This window comes from Polypterus senegalus, chromosome 10, assembly GCF_016835505.1.
Source record: "Polypterus senegalus isolate Bchr_013 chromosome 10, ASM1683550v1, whole genome shotgun sequence".
NCBI classification, from domain to species: Eukaryota; Metazoa; Chordata; class Cladistia; order Polypteriformes; family Polypteridae; genus Polypterus; species Polypterus senegalus.
The window spans coordinates 116,301,215-116,324,897 of record NC_053163.1 but is presented as its reverse complement, the minus strand read 5'-3'; the positions used below and the strand labels follow the sequence as shown (position 1 = coordinate 116,324,897).

Sequence of the window (23,683 nt, the reverse complement as noted above, 5' to 3'; positions counted from 1 at the left end):
AAGAACAGGTCCTACCCATTGTGGGTGACGAGGCACTGCCGAAGGCCCAGCTTCCGGAAGATGTCTACCACAATCTCCATGGGCGTGTGGTCTGTTACTGTGAAAGGACTCAGATCCATGATGCTACGCAGCTTTAGCGGGGTGATGCTGTTCGGAGGGTGAGGTGGTGTGTGCTCAGTGAAGTAAATGACTGAGGTACTTACAATCCCATCCTGCCTTTTCCGGGCATTTTCTAAGAAATCAAAGAACAGTTCAGATAAATAAGTCAGTCAATTTGTTGAAAGATGTGTGACTCCAGTATTAGCTGCATTCACATGGAAAGAAATAATAAAAACAAATTTGAAAACTTAATATTAGATATGGACTTTCTTTTTCACCTCCATGCCTCCTTTATTCCCCCTACCTACTTTAAACACAAGATACAAGCAAAAATGGACACTAAGCACTAATACAGTTTCCATTTGCACCTGTGTGAAAGCATGGCACACTGTTATCTGTTTCATTCCCCAATTTAATAACCTCTATGAATATAAATGAATAAAATTGTCATTAATACGATGATCTGTTGGGAGAGTACTTAAACTACTTCCATACTTACTGATTTTATTTAGTTGCTCCATACAGGAATGGCATAGTGCTGTGTTTATTAGCACTGCTCCATGGTAGATTTAGTTTGTCGAAAGCCTACTGTAATACTTTAAATGCTTATTATAAAATCCCCATGTATTAAAAACTAGCCCTTACTATTCTGTAATAAAGGATTTATATACATTAAAAACTGTGAAAAAATTGAAGTGCATAATTCAATTGCACATATGAATTTTCTAAAGAGTACACGGAATTTATGGATATAAATACTTTCTGAAAATTATGTTAACAGTGGGTGTTCCTATACTTCTAGCAGCACTGCAACATTGGACTAATAACAAATAAAAGACTCAAAACTCCAGGACCTCTACAGTCCATCAACAACAGGATGGACATTCTCTCTCTCCAAGCCAACTGTCCTTGGCAACCCTCCACAAATCTAATTGTTCCAAATTTTTCCCTCTCCCCTTTCCTCCAAGGTCATAGGTTCGGTTACTGGCACAGACACACTCTGAACAAGTCTCCGTTAATCCATTAATTTTCTGAACCTGATTTTTTGGTTATAGAGTTGCAGTGAGCTGGAGTCTATCATGGCAGGATATTCATGCACTCTCTCAAACTGAAGCCAATCTGGGGGTTGGTATTCCAGTTTTCTTTCGATATTCCAAAGTTGCACAGGTGATGTTGACTGCAAAGTCTAAATGGAACCAGTGTGAGTGAGAGCTGGCAAGTGTGCCCTGTGATAGTCTGGTGCCAGCCAGAGACAAAGCAGATATAGTGAATGGAAAGATCTTTGGGCCAATATGGCAGTACAGTGACCAGCTCTACTATCTTACAACTTCCACAGCTCTCTGGTTCAAATCTAAGTTTTGTGACGGAGTAGAATTTGCTCATTGATCCAGTATCTGTGTAGGCATTTTCTGGGGACTCACGCTTCCTCCAACATTCTAAACACAGGCCAATTAGGTTGCTTCATGACTCTAAACTGCCCTTATGAGGATGTATGTGAGGAAGTATGTCCTGTGTAGGCCTAAAGCCGCCCTGTGTAAAGCTGGTTTTTTATAAGCTACCCACAACCCTATATTGGAATATGCAAATTCAAAAAATGAATGAATGACAGTTTGGGCTATTAATGTAGTAATAGTTTCATCAGGTTGCAATCAGCATTAGGAGGATGATGTCTTGAAAATCTAACTGCTCTGCCACGCATTGTTCTCTCTTCATGGCTTGAACCAACAATTAGCTGTGAACTGAACAGGCTTAATACAGTATTGGAACTGTAAATGCTGTAATGCATGAGAATTTGTGCAAATATTTCGTATAAAAAAGTAAATTTTATACTTTATAACAGAACATCCTCAAACCTCCTTAATCCAAGTCGTGGTTGCAGCTGGACAAAAAGGAGGAAACAACTCTGGACAGTATGCAAGCCCATTTCAGGCCACACCTACACTTGGGGCAATTTGAAATGTCAAATAATCCAACATGCATCCTTGGAAAGGTGGGAGAAAAGCTGGTGCTCCTGGAGGAAAACCCATAGAGACCCAGTTAAAATGTGCAAATTCCACATTGACAGTGTCAGGGTGTGGGATTTAAACACAGGGTGTTGGACGAGTAATGTGTCCGTGCTACCACTGTGCCACCACACCATGCCCAAATAAGTTAAAGAGCAAAAGAAAAAAAATAACAAAGCAAGTAATTCAGTGCCAACCGCAAATTAAACAAGAAATAGAGTGAACCTGTATTTCTGGACCACAACTGTACTGTAACTCTAACTGTAGCATATTCATTAAAAAAATAATAATTTGTAAAACCTGTTAAAATTATTAAAAAGTTGAGTGATAGTCATAAAAGAGGGCAGTTACAGTAGTCTCTTTTAATGATCTAGCATTTTACAAGAGAAAATTAACATTGTGTCTGAGCAGAAGGCCAAAGATGCTTCACTTTGACATTATGTCATTAAGGAGTAGCCTTCTGAAGATAACAGCAAAACATCAGAAATACCCATAGGAACTGCAAAGATGGCTAAATCCTAGGGTGAGGTTTAGACTGGCAAATGACTAATCTAGATAAATGACAAAGAACATGAAGAGGAGACTAAAGTAACAAGTGACTCTGTATTTATATGGTGGCCAGGTTGGGAGAGATGCACATCTGTCACAAAAACATTACATGTAGAATATTAAACATTGCCTTTTATGATGAACAGCTTCCCAAAGTGCTTCAAAGACACGTACATATGAACAAGACCACACCTACAGCACACCATGTGAGAAATCAAACAAGACTAGTTGGATTTCAAACGACAACCTCATTGTCTCAAATTTAGTTACCTGTCTAACTCATGCTAACTAAAATTACTTCCCGGTTGAACTCTGATACTATTGCTTTGGATCCTGCCTGGTGTTAAAAGTAACAAACAACAGGGCAACACTTGGTCATAAATCCATTCTGAAGTGCCTTACCAATTGAAATGATGATATCTCTTCTTAGCACAAAGCCGACCAGTCTCTGCGACTCCCTGGACACTACCACAGGGAATCCACTGTAGGTGGTCTCACTGATGAGCGTCTCCATGTCTTCCACTGTCATTCCTTCTTGAGTAAGGACAGTGACTGGTGGATCATTCCTGCGGGGTCGCATCACATCCATAGCTAATGTCTTATGTCGGAACTCCTCTTTCGTATCCAGGAAAGGGTACCCGTTGAGTCGGATGTGAGCATCATAGATTCCTTCTCTTCCAATTGCATCTGCCACCCATTTGCTGGTCATGGCTGCAGCCATCAGTGGCACAATGTATTCTAAGCCACCCGTTAGCTCAAACATGATAACAACTAATGACACAGTCATTCTAGTCACCCCACCTGAAAAAAGCAAAACACAAGATGGTTAAAGGGATAATTCTCACTGCATTCAAATCAATCTCCTCCCAGAGTCCCAAAACACCTGATCAGGTTGGCTGGCAGCATAAAATCAGTGTGCCCTGTGATGACCTGGGGCCTCATGTATAAATGGTGTGTACAAACAAAAATGCTGCATACACCCATTTTCACAGTCGCATTGCAATGTATAAAAACTAAACTTGGCGTAAAGCCACACACATTCTCACACCAGCCTTACCCTTTGCCTATGCAAGTTTCCACTTGGTTTTGCAAACTTGCGGCACCAAGCGTCAATCAATCATTTGTACTATATGTACATGTATATTGTAATTATGCTTTTATATTGTACATTTTTCATTTTTTTTATCGTATTATTATAATAATTTTATCATTGTATAGGAAAATAAGTTTGTGGAGGATATGCACATTGAATCTCACCGTACCATACAATAACAAAAAAGGAATTCAACTCAGTTCAATAGTATTTATAGATGATGTCTGCTTTCTAAGTTGATTTAGATTTCCAAGAACTATCTTCTTGGAGTTCTTGATATCATTTTTAAGATGAAATGCATTCAAGTATGTATATTGCAACAGTAGTGATGAGCAGGAGCCCCATCCAGGGATTCTTCCTGCTTCATGCTGTATGCTTGCTGGGACTGGATGGATAGATGGATGGAATAATTAAACATGTACTTCAAAGATATTTCAATGTTCCTTAAAAGTTTTGAAGAATTGGCGTTCTAAGCTTACAGATGGCTTGATATTTATTAAAGAGGTTATCGTGTGGCAATTGGTTACGTGGAGAAAGAAAAGGAAGGACAGGAACTGGGAGTTGGTATGTTTGAAAGACAGTAGACAAAGTACTGCTGCAATAAATTATTTCATCAAGAGACGCGAACGTCCCAGCAAGCATCTTGGAGGCAGAAACAATCTCTGGACAGGGCACCAGCTCATCGCTACCACTGCACCCCCATGTTTATATACATGTTTTAATTCATTTCATCATGAAGATGGTATCAAGTATATAACTTAGTATTTAAATTGTTCAGAGAGCTGCAGTATGATGAATGTAATGTATTCTGTGTCCTGTCGACGTATTGTGATTCATACAAATAGAGCACATAAACGAACACATACTATACTACGATGGGATCTGAGAAACTCTAGTAAATTGAAGAAGATTTTAAGATTTAGTTTATGATATTCTACTTTAATGACAAAATAAACTACAAGATTAAAGTGGACATTTCAACCTTTTTTCCCCCCCACTGTGTCCCTATTTTTTTTCCTTTTTTCTCTGTAATATGTTTCTGTATGACACTCAAACAGTGGGTTACGTCTTGCCTTTTCATGTTGACTTTGATATCTGACCTTTTTTTTTTTTTTTATTTTGGGCACTGTACGAATTTCTAAATTTTAACTTCCGAGTTTCTCCGCAACTCTGTATCACTCTATCAACTTCCATTTGTTGTTTATACCACTGCTTAAGCCAAAAAATAGTACTTGCCTCCACTTTGCATTCGCTGAAATTCTTTTTTTTTTTTTTTTAAATGTGCTTTTGCCATTGTTTTTTAACTAAACACTGAATGGGGAAGGTGATATTTATATTGATTTGCACATTAAAATATGTAAAATTCTGGGAGGACATGGGATGGGACAGCAGGCGCATGAATGTGCGTTACTTTTCACGCTGACTGGGCTTTATGGAGCTGAAGTGCGTGGAAGTAGGCTTATGCACGGTTTTGTGCATCGAACCTTTCCACTTTTGTCTGTATACCATGTTTTAGTGTGAGTTTTACGCACGGAGCTCAGTGTCCCATCCAGTGGTGATGTAAAAAAATATGGTCAGGCTCACTACAACCCTGTGCTGAAAAAATGCCATATTATATGGAACATTTTTAATAATAAGTGCCACTATTTTAGTGTGATCTGATGATTTTTCAGAGGAGTTAAAAGGTAAATTGCTATAACAAGATGTCTGTGATGAGTAGATGCTACACTTGGGTAAGTTCCTGCCTTTCATGCAAAGCTTCTGGTATAATTTCTGAAGTGATCCTAAAATGGAACTACTGTAGATGATTTTAATGAACAATATAATAAACAACAGGATAACAGTTACGATTAGAGCTTGGTTTCTTTATTTTTTTAGCTTTATTAATTTGCCATTCATCACAAGGACATTTTTTATTTTATGTACCCAAAGTGGCTCACCATCTTCATCAGTAAGTTACTGCAAGGCCTTGAGAAATCTTAATCAATCCAATAACTGAATCAATCAGAATTAATTCTTGGAACTTCAAAGCAGCCCCTTATCACAATCGTTAGAACTGGACAACAACTCATAGAACATGACTGTGATGTGTCTGGGGGTCAGACTGTTGAAACTGGCAATCTGGAGGAGAGGTCCACTTTAAATCATAAAGGGTCAATTTTTTCATGTGTCTTCATATCACATTCCACCCTGAAACTCGGCACTGCTGCTGTACCTTCACAAGCAAACTCTTTACCTGAGTTTCATCTTGGAATTTTATCATTCGCCTAACAAAAGGATACACTGTAGTAGTGCCCCCGCAAGTCTAAATGGCTTCTAAATAGTTTACTTATTGAGGAAAAGAAAAGGCCCAGAATACCATGAATCATGAGTAATATGACGCACTGATGTCTGGCTAATGAAGTCATCCTGTGGTTTCTAAAATGCGTCAAGCATTGTTTGCAAATGGTGAATCATAACAAAAGGAAATAGTTTCAATTATAATACTGTTTGTTAAATCTGTTAATAAAAATGTGGGTTACATTAAAATATATATAAATTAGTATTTATAAAACTGTATTTTGAATATTGGCTGTGTCTTAAAAACTCATTGTACTTTGCATTTTGCAACAAAATAAAATGTACATTATAGTATTATGTCCATGACCAATTTTATTATTTTATATTTTAAAACACTTTCAGAAAATGCTCATTGTCAAAGTCTAGTTTCACAGTCTGCCCTGCCACCCCATAAAGAATAACCCATACACACAGGAGAAGGCACGCAGAGCTCCGATACCTCTGAATATGCTCCTCTCTCTTTCTGGAAGAAGGCCAGAAGCATCAAGACAAATAGAGCTACTCTAAGGGGTATGACCTTTTCATCTTCCAGTGATTGCAGTGTAAAGAAGTCACAGGACAGCAGAAAGGTAGTTCACTTCTAACCCCAACAAACCAAGAAACCCCACCTGCACATGGCCAATAGCATACAGTGCTTCAAGAACACCAAGTGAGGTGCTAAATCTGTTAATTAAGGCTTAAGCAGCCTGTTCAAAATAAAGAACAGATACCAAACTATTTTATTGAAAATCTAATAACTGGAAAGTGTAATGAATGAATCTGCAAAAAAATAGAAATAACTATCCTTTTAAAATTTGTGCAAAAGTTTAAAAATGTATTCTAATGAATCCATATGAATGGGATGGAAAGCTCAAATTGCCTCCTTAGCCAAAAATGTTGATTTTTTTTTTTTTCAAACAAGAATAAATGTTTTTACGTGTAACACAAATATTTAAATATCAAAACATCAACATAAATGTAGTAGTAAAGGTACAGTACAGGCCAAAAGTTTGGACACACCTCCTCATTCAATGTGTTTTCTTTATTTTCATGACCATTTACATTGGTAGATTCTCACTGAAGGCATCAAAACTATGAATGAACACATGTGGAGTTATGTACATAAGAAAAAAAAGGTGAAATAACAGAAAACATGTTTTATATTCTAGTTTCTTCATAATAGCCACCCTTTGATCTGATTACTGCTTTGCACACTCTTGGCATTCTCTCGATGAGCTTCAACAGGTAGTCAGTCACCTGAAATGGTTTTCACTTCACAGGTGTGCCTTATCAGGGTTATTTAGTGGAATTTCTTGCTTTATCAATGGGGTTGGGACCAGCAGTTGTGTTGTGTAGAAGTCAGGTTAGTTGGACGATCATTTATTTTTGACCCCAAACACACCTCCAGGCTGTGTAAGGGCTATTTGACCAAGAAGAAGAGTGATGGAGTGCTGTAAATGGTCATGAAAATAAAGAAAACACATTGAATGAGGAGGTGTCTAAACCTTTGGCCTGTACTGTATGTGTAGTGTCCACAGCTGTACTGATGCAGATTTAGTACACATCCTTAGTGTGAAAGTATCTTGAAACAGTCAACACCACACTGCCTGATGTTGCAATCAGGACAATCCAAGTGTGCTTCTTTGTACACTTTTCCATAAATTTTTTTTTCTGTTGCTCGAGAATGAGAGGGTTGAATGACGGTGTCTGATCCGCACAACTGATGTGCCCCTTGTGTTATTTCAGGCTACCACAGTAAAAGGCTTAGCGACTTCCACATTTCTCCTGACATGAACGACACTTGCCGCTTTGTGAACAGTGCTTAGGGGGCTAACATGTTTCTTGTCTTTTTACTTGATCACAGTCAGCCTTTATTTACCAGGCATATCACAACAGTATGCATCATTTTCACTATCCGTGTCAACATGCGATTACCAATTCACATTTTCGTCACTATTGTATGATTCAACTTGTGTCAGTTTCAGTTGATTCTAAAGCTGACTTCTTGTTTATACACCACTGTTTGGGCCGAAGGCTCATGAATATTTATGTGTTTCCTTACAGAGGCAAAACGCATAGAAATATATTCATAATTGTTTGCAGCATACTATTTTATGCACTAGATGGCAGTGCAGTACTGTCTGGACATTTACTTTGATTTAACACTGTAAAGAGGCCAATTACAGGTCACCCTGAGTCTGTAACTATAGTTACACAGAATTCCGAACCCGAGTAACACCTGGGATTAACGCCAAGTAGGTTAAGGAACTGGTGTTTTGAAAGACTGAGTGCCCCCTTCTGGTCACACCAAACATGCATTGTTCTGACTGGGGACAAAGCATTTTACCATCTAAATCAAAGTTCAAATGAGAAGAACAAAACTAGAAGTATTTATGTAAAACCTAGCAGAAGTACCTGGTGCTACCAGGAGTGGGGGACACCAGGTAAATTGTAGACTATATTTCACGTTCTCCACCTGTACAAATGGGGATTATGTGCAAAATATGGTCCAGTTCAATAGTTTGGATATGTATACAGGACAAACACACATTAAGCTTTATATTTAAATATATGATAAACCATTATTTGGTTAGTTTTTATAAATTTAGATTAAAAAATCTATCCATTTTCATCACCCGCTTCTCCAGGGCTGGCTTGCAGGAAAGCTGGATCCCCTCTCAGCAATCACAGGGCATAAGGCAAGAACAATCCCTGGTCAGGGTGCCAATCAATTGCAGGTTGAAAACACACACAAAACACACATCACCGTCCATTTAGCATTACAAATACATCTAATCAACATGTATTTCGACTGTGGGAAGAATCAAGGGTACTTGGTAGAAACTCAAATGCACATGGAGAGGCAGAGCTAAGCCTATCCTGGCAGCTACATGCTCAATGCAATAATTAAACTTGGACTGGGCACCAGTTAATCAGAGGGCATAACCAGGCATGTGGACACACACAAAATCTCAAAATGAAGTTTTAGAACTGCAAATTAATCCAACACAAAAAACACACAAGAAGAAGGAGCAAACTTCACACGGTGAATGGGCTGACAATGGTCTCTCCTTGAGCTACAAAGCAGGATTGGTAGCCATTATTTGGACTATAATTTTACAGTAAAATGATACTTTTTATTTTTTTTTAAACATAAAAGCAGGACATGATTGACACAACATTAGTGTCAACAATCTGTAAGAAACTAATAAATGAATGGAAGAAGCTATTTGCTTGGACACACTTATTGGCTGTAAATACTACCCATTATAAAAACATTGCACAACTACAAACCCAAGAAAACCCATAGGTTTCGGTTTCTTCACAAACTGCGGTCAGCCAATCCATTTTATCAGTCTATGTCCACAAAAAAGGTCACATGAAGGCTTAAACATTAATGGAAGTATAATGGTTTGAAATGAAGCAATATTTGAGAATTAAGGATTAGAGCAAAAGCATAAGCAATGAGCTCAGTCACCACAACTTGAAGACCCACGCAGTGTCATGGCAGTAACTAACCATATATTATAGTATATTGGGGTATGAATTACTTTTTATAATTTAGCTGCTTGTTAGTATAAGATGAGTAGACGTGACCACCATTCAATCTGATGAATACTATATAATTTGGGGAAAAAAAATACAACAGGGAGCTTGCAACAACTTTAAACTTTTAGACTTTAATGTTCTTACTTTTGATAGTTTTACAAATTACAGATACAATTTCCTCTAATAATATTTCTGCATTAAATTAGCTGGATATGGTTTGATTCCTGCTTTGAATTCAATATTGCAGAACAAGTAGTAGTCTATGTAGGGTGAAAAATGGACCTGTGGTTTATTTAAATCCTAACAGCAGTGCCCTTTTTTATTACTTTAAATGCAAGACACTGATAACACTGTTTAAATTAGACTGACAAGTAAGCACTCATCATCAGGGTACATTATTCAGTGTACAAAGATTGAACCGGTGAGAAAAAGGGAAAGTGGCTACATTTTGCTTCACTGACAAAATATTTTTACTTCCTTAGTTACCACCTTTTTTTGCTACATCTGTACTGACCATTCAGTAGAGTGGCAGTAGTTCTTGTCTAGTAAAACAGTGGATCATATGGATTTAAAACTATTGGGGTCTATTCCCCCCTATTTCTGGCAGGTGACCATTCATTTTCTTTTATATTTCAAGCCAAAGGGAATAGCCTAATAATAAAATACTATTACCTAAGAGCACCCAAGCCACAGGGAATGCACAAACCAGTGTGTTTCTCTGTGCCGGTCCCAAGCCTGGATAAATGGGGATGGTTACGTCAGGAAGGGCATCCGGTGTAAAATTTTGCCAAATCAATATGTGAACAACAATACAAATTTCCATACCAGATCGATCGAGCCCTGGGTTAACAACGACCACCACCAGTACTGTTAGCCAACAGGGTGCTGGCAGAAATTGGGCTACTGCTGGCTGAAGAAGAAGAGGGGGGAGATGTGTCCGGAGGCAGGAGGAGAGGAGGAAAGTAAAGAGAGTGGAACTAAGGGTAGGAACTTTGAATGTTGGCAGTATGACTGGTAAGGGGAGAGAGTTAGGAGATATGAAGGAGACAAGGAAGGCTGATATATTGTGTGTGCAAGAGACTAAATGGAAGTGGAGAAAGCCCAGGTGGATCGGAGGTGGATTCAAATTGTTCTATCATGGTGTGGATGGTAGGAGAAATGGAGTAGGGGTTATTCTGAAGGAACAGTATGTCAAGAGTGTATTGGAGGTGAAAAGGGTGTCAGACAGAGTAATGATTATGAAGCTGGAAATTGGAGGTGTGATGATAAATGTTAGTGCATATGCACCACACGTTGGGTGTGCAATGGGTGAGCAAAAAGGTTTTTGGAGTGAGTTAGATGAAGTGATGAACAGTGTACCCAAGGGACAGAAAGTGGTGATTGGAGTGGATTTCAATGGTCATGTTGATGAAGGGAACAGTGGAGACGAGGAAGTGATGGGTAGGTATGATGACAAGGAGAGGACTGAAGAAGGTCAGAGGATAGTGGATTTTGCCAAAAAGAGGGAGGAACATAGGGATATGTACAAGAGTGGAGGAAGACGCACACAGGTAGATTACATCCTATGCAGAAGAGCTGATCTGAAGGAGAGTGAAGACTGCAAAGTGGTGAAGGGGAAAGTTTAGTTAAGCAGCATAGGATGGTGGTCTGTAGGATGACGTTGGAGATCAAGAAGAGGAAGAGAGTGAGGGCTGAATCAAGGATCAAATGGTGGAAGTTGAAAAAGGAAGACTGCAAGGTTGAGTTTAGGGAGGAGGGGAGACAGGCACTGGACGGCAGTGAAGAGTTACCAGACAGCTGGGAAACAACAGCAGATGTAGTAAGGGGGACAGCAAAAAGGGTGCTTGGTGTGACATCTGGAACGAGGAAGGAGGAAAATGAAACCTGGTGGTGGAATGAGGAAATACAGGAGAGTATACAGAGGAAAAGGATGGTAAAGAAGAAGTGGGATAGTCAGAGAAATGCAGAAAGTAGACAAGAGTACAAGGAGATAAGGCACAAGGTGAAGAGAGAGGTGGCGAAGGCTAAAGAAAAGGCGTATGATGAGTTTTACGAGAGGTTGGACACTAAGGAGGGAGAAAAGGACCTGTACCAACTGGCTAAACAGAGGGACCGGGCTGGGAAAGATGTGCAGCAGGTTAGGGTGATAAAGGATAAAGATGGGGACATACTCACAAGTGAGGAGAGTGTGTTGAGCAGATGGAAAGAGTACTTTGAGAGGCTGATGAAGGAAGAGAACGAGAGAGAGAGAGAGAGACGGTTGGATGATGTGGAGATCATCAGGAAGTGCAACAGATTAGCAAGTTGGAAGCAAGGACAGCTATGAAAAGGACGAAAAATAGAAAGGCCGTTGGTCCAGATGACATACTTGTGGAAGCATGGAGGTGTTTAGGAGAGACGGCAGTGGCGTTTTTAACAAGATTGTTTAATGGAATCTTGGAAAGTGAGAGGATGCCTGAGGAGTGGAGAAGTAGTGTACAGGTGCCGATATTTAAGAATAAGGGGGATATGCAGGACTGCAGTAATTACAGGGGGATAAAATTGATGAGCCACAGCATGACATTATGGGAAAGAGTAGTGGAAGCTAGGTTAAGAAATGAGGTGATGATTAGTGATCAGCAGTATGGTTTCATTCCAAGAAAGAGCACCACAGATGCAGTTTGCTCTGAGGATGTTGATAGAGAAGTTTAGAGAAGGCCAGAAGGAGTTGCATTGCGTCTTTGTGGACCTGGAGAAAGCATATAACAGGGTGCCTCGAGAGGAGCTGTGGTATTGCATGAGGAAGTTGGGAGTGACAGAGAAGTACATAACAGTTGTACAGTAAATGTATGAGGGAAGTGTGACAGTGGTGAGGTCTGCATTAGGAGTGATGGATGCATTCAAGTTGGAGGTGGGATTACATCAGGGATCGGCTCTGAGCCCTTTCTTATTTGCAATGGTGATGGATAGGACAAGATTAGACAGGAGTCCCCGTGGACTATGATGTTTGCTGATGACATTGTGATCTGTAGCGATAGTAGGGAGCAGGTTTAGGAGAACCTGGAGAGGTGGCGATATGCTCTAGAGAGGAGAGGAATGAAGGTGAAAAAAAGAGTGCGGGCAGGGTGGAGAAGAGTGTCAGGAGTAATTTGTGACAGACAGGTATCAGCAAGAGTGAAAGGGAAGGTCTACAGGATGGTAGTGAGACCAGCTATGTTATATGGGTTGGAGATGGTGGCACTGACCAGAAAGCAGGAGACAGAGCTGGAGATGGCAGAGTTAAAGATGCTAAGATTTGCACTGGGTGTGACGAAGATGGACAGGATTAGAAATGAGAACAGTAGAGGGTCAGCTCAAGTTGGATGGTTGGGAGACAAAGTCAGAGAGGCGAGATTGCATTGGTTTGGACATGTGCAGAGGAGAGATGTTGGGTATATTGGGAGAAGGATGGTAAGGATAGTGCTGCCAGGGAAGAGGAAAGATGGAGGCCTAAGCAAAGGTTTATGGATGGGGTAAGAGAGGACATGCAGGTGATGGGTTTAACAGAACAAGATGCAGAGGACAGAAAGATATGGAAGAAGATGATCTGCTGTGGCGACCCCTAATGGGAGCGGCTGAAAGAAGAAGACGACCTAAGAGCACCCAAGAAAACCATTACAGCACTATGTAGGAAGCAAAACTTTAACTTTCTATACTTTTGAATGATTTTAACTGATAAGTTTTTCATTAAATAAAGCTTCACTGTGATATTGGGGAAAAAAAAAAAAAAGTATTTGACACATGGCGAGACTTACCTAAACAAGCAGCTGCACCCACCATTGCATACAAGCCTGGAGTGATACAGTCTGCCCCTGGGCCACACCAGCCTTTAAAGATGACCCAGTCATGGTGGTAAAAGGCCAGTTGCTCCATACCAATTCCAAGAAGTCTTCCTGCAATTGCACCTACTGCCATGCTGGGGATGAAGAGACCAGATGGAACCTGTGGAGAAATGTTAAACTAGATCATGAGCCAAATCATTTAGATCAGATTTATATATAATTTTAACACTGTACCACCTGACCCTTATATTCTGTATCTCTTGTCAACAACAAGGTGGACGAACAATGGAATCATGTGACATGCTGTAAGTGTGTAATAAGACAAAAATCATAATATGTCGTGTTTATTTTATAGAGTTGGAATAAGCATCTAGTCAGAAAACGACATTACTAAAGTAGCATGTCTCAAAATGGCAATTTAAGGTGTGTCATGGGAGTAGTGCTGCATTTAAGCAGGGTTAAATGCACAGACTACTTGCTATAGGTGACTGCCAGTAGGAAAGGTTGGTATTGATGACAATAAAGAAGCATGCCTCACTGTTGGAATGCACTGTTCCTCTTCAAATGATCACTTACATCACCATATATACACAATATATTGAGGGCAACTTGCACTGTTTATTAGTCAACGGTACTTCAGGACAGACATTCACTTTCTAGTCTTCAGCATGCATCTCGCAGAGACTTTCCTTTCTATGACTGCTCTTCCCTGTGGAACTCATCCGACATGCCTGATTCCTTGTTACACTACACGTCAGTTAAAGGAAACAATTACAGATGACTGCAGCATCCTGATAAAATTAATATGACACTTCAATTTCATCACAGAAAATGCAGATAGAAGATTGAAAGAGAGATTACTTTATTATCCTTAGAGTTAGGTGTTGGCAACTAATTTCACCAAAAAAATGAAAATACTGTAAATGCCAATATGACAATAAAACGGGGCAAGGAAACTGGATGTTAGAATTGTGCAGAGAAATGAAATATTTCAATTAAAAGGAACATTACCTTCATACCAAAGGTAAAGACAGTGATAAAAATCTTGAAAATCAGAGCAAGCGTGAGCTGCCATATGGCTTGGTACAGGTTCTTCCCAGCAGCACGATCAGGGAGGTCATCGGCTGGTTTTGTGCTGTTCAATTCAGTGACATAATCACAAAGCTTTGAAGAGTCTAACAAACTGCAGTCATTGAACAGTTCTGAAATGAGCTCGCTGGTGCTTGTACGTGTGTATTCATTGGGGAAGGCAATGACAGCGGTGATGGCTGTGATAACAAGCACTTCCAGCACCGGATAATGGCCCAGCTTGGTAGTCTTTCTGCGATGGCACCACTTAATGTTGGCTCTAATGAAGAATGCTCCCCAAAGCCCACCAAATATGCCAAGAAGAATGAATGGAATAAGTTCAAGGAGGTGCCAAGGACTGTGGAACTCAACATAAAACAGTACAAGCCGGCTGTTTCCAAATGGGTTGATGGAGCGTAGAGTGAATGCTGCCACAAGGGCCGCAAAGAAGGATCTCCAGAGTGTCTTCAGTGGGAAATAATAGCTCACCTGAAATTCAAATGCAAAAGGAAATGGAAAAAACAGAAATCATATTTACATTAACATGTCAAGGGCAAAGAATTTTTTTTGTCGCTATATTTGATATGGACAAATGACAGGAAAATGCACAATTCAGAATAAGCAGATTTTCTCACAGAAGTGTGCTGCATACCAGCAACAGTACAGTTAAGGCAGAAACCTTCCCTGAAAAGAAAAAGACTAAAGGATAGGCTAAAATGCTAGACCTTGTCCAAATAATTTCTTAGGATTCTTATTATCATCAAATGTTTGCACATTCAATGCATTTTTGGCACTTTAATCATTAATTATGTAAAGATCCTAGTGTAGGTTTCTGATAGGTAAAGCACTGACTAGACAAAACATATTAACTGATTTATTAAAGAGAACATTCCACCCAAATATGATTTTTTTTGTTATTAACCTCATGTTGTTTGTAGTAATGGCAGAAGAAAAGGTTTAAATCTCATGTTTTTATAGGTTGCCCAAAGCAATACATACAATTTAAAGTCAAGAAAGATGTGCGAGTTAAATCTCATTCAAGCTTTTCATTTTCTCTCCCTAGCCGCTATTCTTTATTGTAGTTAGCCAATAAAAGGTGTCATTTTGGCTTAACTTCTAACTATTGCCCATTAAATAAACACTTATTACATTTGAAAGGTGCAAGCATTACCATGCTATAGGAAATGAGTAAGAGATTATTCCAAAATAAATCTAAAAAGAAAAATGTATCAGTTAAGAAAGGAACTTGACACTGAGGCTATTTCTACTAGATAAAAAAAATCCCCATTGGCTGGTGATGCACATATTATGGCAATGTGTTAGAGCGACACAGAGGCTGAGTTCTGTGAAGCTGCACATGCCCTGCTATTCATTTTACAAACATTAATTACCCTGCAGCAATGTGTGCCAGCATACACTGGGCTAACTACTAAGTCTCTTTATAACCAAGTCACATCTGATAAACTAAGTCAACTTTTTACACGACTAGTAAATGAGCTGTCAAGGTGGTCATTCCGCAGCAGAAGTGTCCTGAAGCTATCATGATCTGATTATGTGTGGTTACAACCTGATCAAGGTAAGCAGAATGCACTGCCCTCTGGTGGTAGTTTTGAGTGCAACACACAATACAGCCCTAAACATTTGCAAAGCCAACCAGCCTGATTTACCAGGTAGATACTCTGTTTTCAGGGCAAGGGTTTATATACTTATAACGAAAGACAATGCCAATTATGCAACTTCCTTATGGACTGAACTAAAATCTCTATAGTTTTTAACCCCCCCCCGGGATTAGGCCCCATCCCAGTATGGGTGATACTTTATCATTAGGTTTCTGCTATTCCTTTCATTTTTTCCTAATCCAAATGTATCTTAAAAAATAGTATAAAGTTTAAATCAGGTGTGAGCAATATTTAAAGCATACAATGTCAGGTAGCTGCAATTACAGAATATGCACCTTCCTAACTCACAATGCACTTGCGTAGGCCATGGATGGATGGATGGCTTGTTCCCAGTTAAGACTGCTCTTGGATTTCACTGTTTTTTGGAAAACTGGCTGGCTTGAAATGGAATACCTGTTTTAAGCCTCATATTTCAAGAGAGGCAAATCTTAGTGATGACTTCAATTGAGCAACATACTCCCTGCTACTTACATCTACTTACTTTTTTTGTTACTCTGATTAAACCCAATTTGTAGTTTTATGGGACATTAGATAGTATCTAGGCAGGTTTTTTTTTATGAAATTGGACTTACTTCTTCAAGGCTGAACAGAACACCACCAATTGGAGCACCAAAAGCAACAGAGACTCCTGCTGCCGCGGCTGCTGATAACACCTAGAAAGTAACAAAAAAAAAAAAAACTTAAGAGGGCAGCCTTTTCACCTTTTGCTTCCCTCAGGATTTTCCCAAACAAATAAAAGAGAAACTATAAAAAAATGTACATAAATGAAAAGGATGAATGAATGATTGGTAATAAAATTGAAGAAATTATAAAATCCTAATATCTAAATAAATGATTCTAAAATCAGTATAAATCCTACTCGGGAGCATTTCTGGTGAATTTTTCAGATAAAACAGCACTTTGTCTTGTTCATTTCAAATATGCATTGTCTATTTTACATTGCTATTTCTCAATTCTTCATTAAGTCACATCATCACCTTACTTGAATTCTTTCTCACCTCTCACATGCTACAAAGAATCCTTCTTCTCTTTCTTACTTGATTTGATCTTCTTCATTTCTTGTAGTGTTGTCAAAAACAATGAAAGTATTGATGGTATTGATTCCATTATATAAAAAACAGCTGTAATATTCATTTTTCTCGATATTGATTTTACAAACCTCACTCTCTATGCACTCTCTGTTCCACACGTTGTTACGACAATGGCCACCTCAGTGGTGTCAAACGTTTCTCTGTCACATTTAATTAACAAAGAGTGCAACAGTGTCATGAAACACTTTGGCTTTGTGCCAAATGAAGATGGTAAACCCAAAGATTCATGCAAACCTGTAAGCAAGTTGTTCTACTGCACAATACAGACCAAGGTTGGAAAACTATCAATTTAGCCAAATATTTAAAAGACCGGCAGGCAACGCAGTACGGAGAGTTTCATGAGGTAGTTGCTATATTTTTAATTAAGGAAATAGAAATATATGTATGTGCCTGTTGCTTTTGAAGTAAAGATAGGACGTGCATTTTTTACATATTGTTTGTTAATCATTTCTCAGATTAAACAACAATCTGCAATTATTTTTACTTGCCAGTTGCATTCAGTTCCACACAGCCTTCTGATGTTGTGTAGACTGGCATTGTAAACGTCTGGAGTAGTGCAATTGTTAAAAATCTTTCAGTTTTCTTTTCAGTGAACCTGGCCATTCAGACGGCATGCTGCATGAACACAGCCCGGTGAACAGGCACCGATAGCAGCCACATCATGCAGCGAGAGACGTAAAAATAAATAAATAAATAAATAAATAAATATTCAGCCTTGGGCTAAAACAGAAAAAAAAAATCCCTCAAAGAGATAAAATACAATGCTATGTAATAATTTATATTCTCTAATATTTTAAGAGAGTTTTAGATATTTAATAGTTTTGAACGTGATTACAAAGGCTATATGTTATTTAATATTCTTTGCTCTTTTTTTTTTAGGTAACTAATTTTCTTAAAATAAACTTGTTGCAAACATAACACAACTAAATGGTATGTCCTATTATCAGAAAGGAGAGGAGAAAAGTTCTTCATAATCAGAGCCTATATTATTAAGAGATTAAACAAGGCAGTTGCAGAATACATATGCAGGGACCAAGTACCTGCATATACTGCTGAAAAACCTGGATTTCAGCAGCATGTGCAACAACTCAACAACATATATGGTCTTCCTTTAGAAAATTTCATATTCTCTGAAATCCCTGCACTTTATGAGGAAATAAAAACTAAAATTATTAATAGTCTTACACAGAAGACTCACTTTTCAACCACAGCTGATCTGTAGACCACCGGGTCTGCCTCAACATACATGGCAACAACTCTCCAGTTTATTACAGTCCTGGACAGTGCAAAGCTGGAGTTTGGGCTGTGTTGGGCTTAACTCGGAGCACACAGGTGAAAGCTTAGTGGAGGTTATTCAGGATGCATGGCAGCTGGATATGACAAAAATGGTTGGGATCACAACGGACAACGCCTCATCAAACAAAAACAGCATTTCAAGAAGATCTTTTTATGGATGCACTGCTTTTGGCACAATTTGCACCTTGCAGTTCACAAGGGTGTCTGCAGCCATTTCAGGGATAAGAAAATCTCTGTCTGCTTTAAATAGATCTCCAAAAACATGCAGACAGTTGAAAATGAAACAAAAGGACTTACAGATACCCAAACACAAACCAACTCATGATGAGCCAGCCATATGGAGTGAGATCACTGTCAAAAATGACTCATATAAATTTAAGTCAAATTTACATCTCACACGTGTTAATTACACTTGCGCTTCTGAAAGTTACACTCATTTCAGAAAATTATGATACAATTCTCAAGCATGAACAACTGTCAAAAATGCATTATTGGTCGCACAAGGCATTCTCTATTGAAGAAGAAACAATCGATTTTTGTTACTACGCATGTGCCACAAAGATGGAGTTATTTTTGACAGCGATCATACTTCACACTTAGCCCTCTTACAATGGCTCTGAAGGTCAAAAACAAAATAAAACCAAAACAATAAAATTAAACAATGTCAACAAGCAATTAACAATAAAACGTGAGAGTGTGAAAATAACAAAAAGTGAGAGCAGGAAATGAACACCGCCCTCCAAGCAGTACGTTTTAAACCTTACAAAACATCTTAACAGAGTGTCCAGATGTTTGTTATACGAGTATAGAAAAGCGAGATGTCGTGGAAGGCTCCCACCCTTCAGATTTCGGCACACTTGGTCACAGATTTGGGGTTGGGAAGTACAGAATTATATTTCCCCCACCCCTGTACCACTAAGAGAGAATATGAATACAAAAACAAAACTACAAAACAGATGTAAAAGATAGGAGGCTTTGTACAATGTAAACTTCTGAAGCACTGCTTTTAAGTTAGTTAGTTTGATGCTCACGATTTTGCTGTGGAAGCACGGAGTCAGATTAACAACCAAGTGTGGAGAATGCTCTGCCTTTATAATGGAGGAATATTTAGGACAAAAATAAGCAAAATAAATCAAGACAGTAAATACATAATAACCTTAAATATAGGAGTTTGCATGTTCTCCCTGTGTCTGTGGTAATTTCCTTTCCATTCCAAAGACATGCAGGTTAGGTGCATTGGCGGTACTAAACTGGACCGTGTGTGTGTTCGCCTGGTGATGGACTGGCTCCCTATGCAGGCTGGGATAGGCTCCGGCAGGCCCCCATGGTACTGTTCAGGACTAAATGGGTTTGAAAATGACTGACTGACATAAGGTAATAAGGCATATTTCATAACCCATTTAATTATTAATACTTTCATTTCATTTTTGTTTATTAGTATCTCATTTCATAATAGTTTTATTTATTTTAATTTTATCTGCATATTTACCCATTCATCTATCCATTTTCTAAACCCACTTTATCCTGAGCAGAGGCAGAGTGACAGAGAAGCAGGAGCCTATCCCAGGAAGCAGAAAGCACTTTTCTTTTCTTCTTGTCAATAAAATAATCACACAAATCCCATTCATCATATTACAGTGTGCCAACGTTGCCAGTCAGTATGACCAATGTATTCATGTACTCGCAATTTTCAAAAGCACAAGAATGATTGACACGTGTGAAATGTAAATTTGATTTAAATTATTACAAGTTATTTTTGACAGCGACCTTAATTCATAGTGCACACCCACTGGGATTAATCAAAATAAAAAATATATCAAAATAAATCATTTGCAACGAGTGCAGAATGCAGCTGCTAGAATCCTAACTGGGAAAAGAAAATCCGAACGCATTTCTCCAGTTTTGATGTCACTACACTGGTTGCCTGTGTCATTCAGGATTGACTTTAAAATACTGCTTATGGTTTATAAAGCCTTAAATAATCTCGCTCCATCTTATATATCGGAATGCCTGACACATTATATTCCAAATCGTAACCTTAGATCTTCAAATGAGTGCCTCCTTATAATTCCAAAAGCTAAACTTAAAAGAAGTGGTGAGGCGGCCTTCTGCTGTTATGCACCTAAAATCTGGAATAGCCTGCCAATAGGAATTCGCCAGGCTAGTACAGTAGAGCACTTTAAAACACTGCTGAGAACACATTACTTTAACATGGCCTTTTTATAACTTCACTTTAACTTAATACTGATACTCTGTATGTTCAATTCTTCATAATAACTATTCACAGTGGCTCTAAAATCCATACTGACCCCTACTCTCTCTTCTGTTTCTTTTTCCAGTTTCTTTGTGGTGGCGGCCTGCGCCACCACCACCTACCCAAAGCATCATGATGCACCAACATTGATGGACTGAAAGCCAGAAGTCTACGTGACCATCATCATCAGGTCCTTCCATGAAAACCCTAAATACAAAGAGGACTGTTTGACTTATGTTAGGTAGATTGCCCAGAGGGGACTGGGCGGTCTCTTGGTCTGGAACCCCTACAGATTTTATTTTTTTCTCCAGCCTTTGGAATTTTTTGTTTTTTCTGTCCACCCTGGCCATCGGACCTTACTCTTATTCTATGTTAATTAATGTTGACTTATGTTTATTTTTTATTGTGTCTTCTATTTCTCTATTCATTTTGTAAAGCACTTTGAGCTACATTTTTTTGTATGAATATGTGCTATATAAATAAATGTTGATTGATTGATTGATTGATTGATTGATATGCAACAAGCTGCCTGTTCAGTTCAAGCAGACAACAGAAAAAGAAGGCACCTCATGCCAAAAGAGGCCTTAAAAGAGATTTTAAGTCCATTAAGCTCTTTCATTAATGCCCTCAGTGGTGTGAAACACACCAACCCTCTCCTCTGTTCTATCACTAACGTGGAAGATTTTGATCAGGGTGAAAGCATCTTGAGAGCAACTTGATGAAAATACAAAAAAAATGACATAAGACAAAAAAATAAGGACCATTGTCTGCAGCTGGTTCTTAACACGTCAACATTTCTTGACCCAGGGTTTAAAGACAGTTTTTCTGTTTTAAAAAAGGAAGTCAAGCATATGGTAAATGACAGTGATCATTTGTTCAAGCGGAAGTCCAAATGCATCCAACACCCTCTTCAAACACCACACAACAATCAAAGAAAAGCAAAACTGATCTGAAAGGACCGTAAAACATACGTGGGAAAAGAAGAGCCAAAGTCGGCAGTCTCACTACACAAACTACCTCATCTGAAACTGCATCTCACAAATGAGTTCACAGTTTATGAGAAGATGCCATAAATAAGTGCAGAAGAAAATCCACCGGCATGGTGGAAAACAAACAAGGAAAAAAAATCTTGAACAGTTTACAAGAAAGAGGTTTGTACATTGCCGCTTCGAGCTATGCTTCAGAGCATTTGTAGCCCAAAAAGGGCACAGCTCTAGATGAGCATGTTGAAACGCTAGTCTTCTTTGCAAAAAAATCTGGAAGCATCACAGTTTGTAATTTGCACTGTTTGCTTTTGTAATGCATATCATTAAAGTGTGCTATTGATTTGTGGTTTTTTAGTTGCTGTATTTCATAAGAATTGCACTATTGTTAATTTAGTTATTTATTGTTCAAAGTTATTTACTGTTCAATAAACTGTTGTACATTACTGTTCATTTTATTTAAAAGTCTATTTGGTGCGTATATTTTCTACCTCAGCAGGAATTACAAAAGGTTGTAAAGTTTTTATTTTGCAATAAAAATATTTTTGAGTTACACTATACAGGGGTCCTCGGGTTACGACACAGTTCCGTTCCTATAACAGTGATGTAACCCGAATTTTGGTGTAAATCGAAACACACTCTAGCCTAAGTCACTTACCTATCCTAACACATTTGCAAAATCATAATCTAGAATATAAAAACACAACTAAGCCAAAGAAAAAGGAAAAGGACCTAAATATACTGTACTGTAGTAACAGAAAAAAATGACAAAAAATGAGTAAAAAAAATTCCTTACCTTTTATTCCTTCTGATCTCATTACAATGTCTAATTTCACTTCAATCGTGACGGCTTTACTCTTCTTCAAAGCACTACCATCTGAAGACTCTGACATTCGTTTAGGAGCCATGAAAAGGGCCACAAAGTTGCCAAACAAAGCAACACAAACAAAACACTTCCACCGTGCGCAACCAAATTAATTCACTAACTCCCTCACTCACACACCATGTTACTGCGTATTCTTCTGCTGCGAGCAACCAAACTAGTGTGCCCAAGTACAACGCTAACGGTGTAAGCCGAAACATTCGCATGTCAATTTTTTTTTTTTTTTTTAAGTTTTTATGGGAGTGAGTGTTGTAAACTCGAAACGTTGCATGTCGAGATGTCGTAACCCGAGGACCCCTGTACTCTGTCAAGTATCAAAAATGGTATTGAATTTCAATACTTTCCTTGGCATCATATCAAAGTTTGAAATTTTGGTATCATGACAACACTGATTTGTTGTCAGGAAGCACTGCACATGGATCCAACTACTTACTAAACTTCACTTTGTTTTTTATGACATCACTACTCATCTAATATCTTTCTCATTGTGTTTCATCTGACTCTGCATTGCTCGGACATTTTTTCCAACTACCGTTTCTTATGTCTTAATCCACACCTTTATTGTTTTCATTTCTCACTCAATTTTTCCTGAAGATTCTTTTATTAGTATAAACACGCTGTCACTAAGCCAAAATGAAACGTTTTAAAACGGACACTGACCTTCTAATCAGTGAATGGTACACAAGTAAAAATAATCATTTAATAAATTGCTAGTTTAAGCAGTGTTGTGATCTCAGTGCTCTTGTGTTATAAAGAGCAGCACTTGGTGCAAACCAATCAAATACATGTGTAGAGATATCTGTTCAGAGGTTGCACTGATAGGACTGCATTAAGAACGTTCATTACTCACAGAACATTTTAACTGAACCTACGGTTATAAACAAGGAAGGTGTTGCCTGCATTAATTCCTCACAAGACAAGCACAGGAGTCAACAAATAAATAGTGATGAATTAACGATAGCATGTAAAATATAAAATGGACAATTAACCAACTTACAATTATACAAATATCAATGA

General features: G+C 38.5%; 1 protein-coding gene across 5 annotated transcripts in view; it reads right to left on the bottom strand.

The window, feature by feature from the left end:
• The window catches only part of LOC120537442 (H(+)/Cl(-) exchange transporter 5), an 80,180-nt gene that overhangs the window by 6,517 nt on the left and 49,980 nt on the right, over positions 1 to 23,683 (bottom strand). For all 5 annotated transcript variants that reach the window (XM_039766378.1, XM_039766381.1, XM_039766379.1 and 2 more), the window contains 5 exons: positions 16,732 to 16,812; positions 14,424 to 14,969; positions 13,386 to 13,572; positions 3,054 to 3,452; positions 16 to 232 (listed from right to left, as the gene is read on the bottom strand). In XM_039766378.1, the coding sequence (XP_039622312.1) occupies positions 16 to 232; positions 3,054 to 3,452; positions 13,386 to 13,572; positions 14,424 to 14,969; positions 16,732 to 16,812 (1,430 nt within the window). The remainder of the gene's footprint in view (positions 1 to 15; positions 233 to 3,053; positions 3,453 to 13,385; positions 13,573 to 14,423; positions 14,970 to 16,731; positions 16,813 to 23,683) is intronic.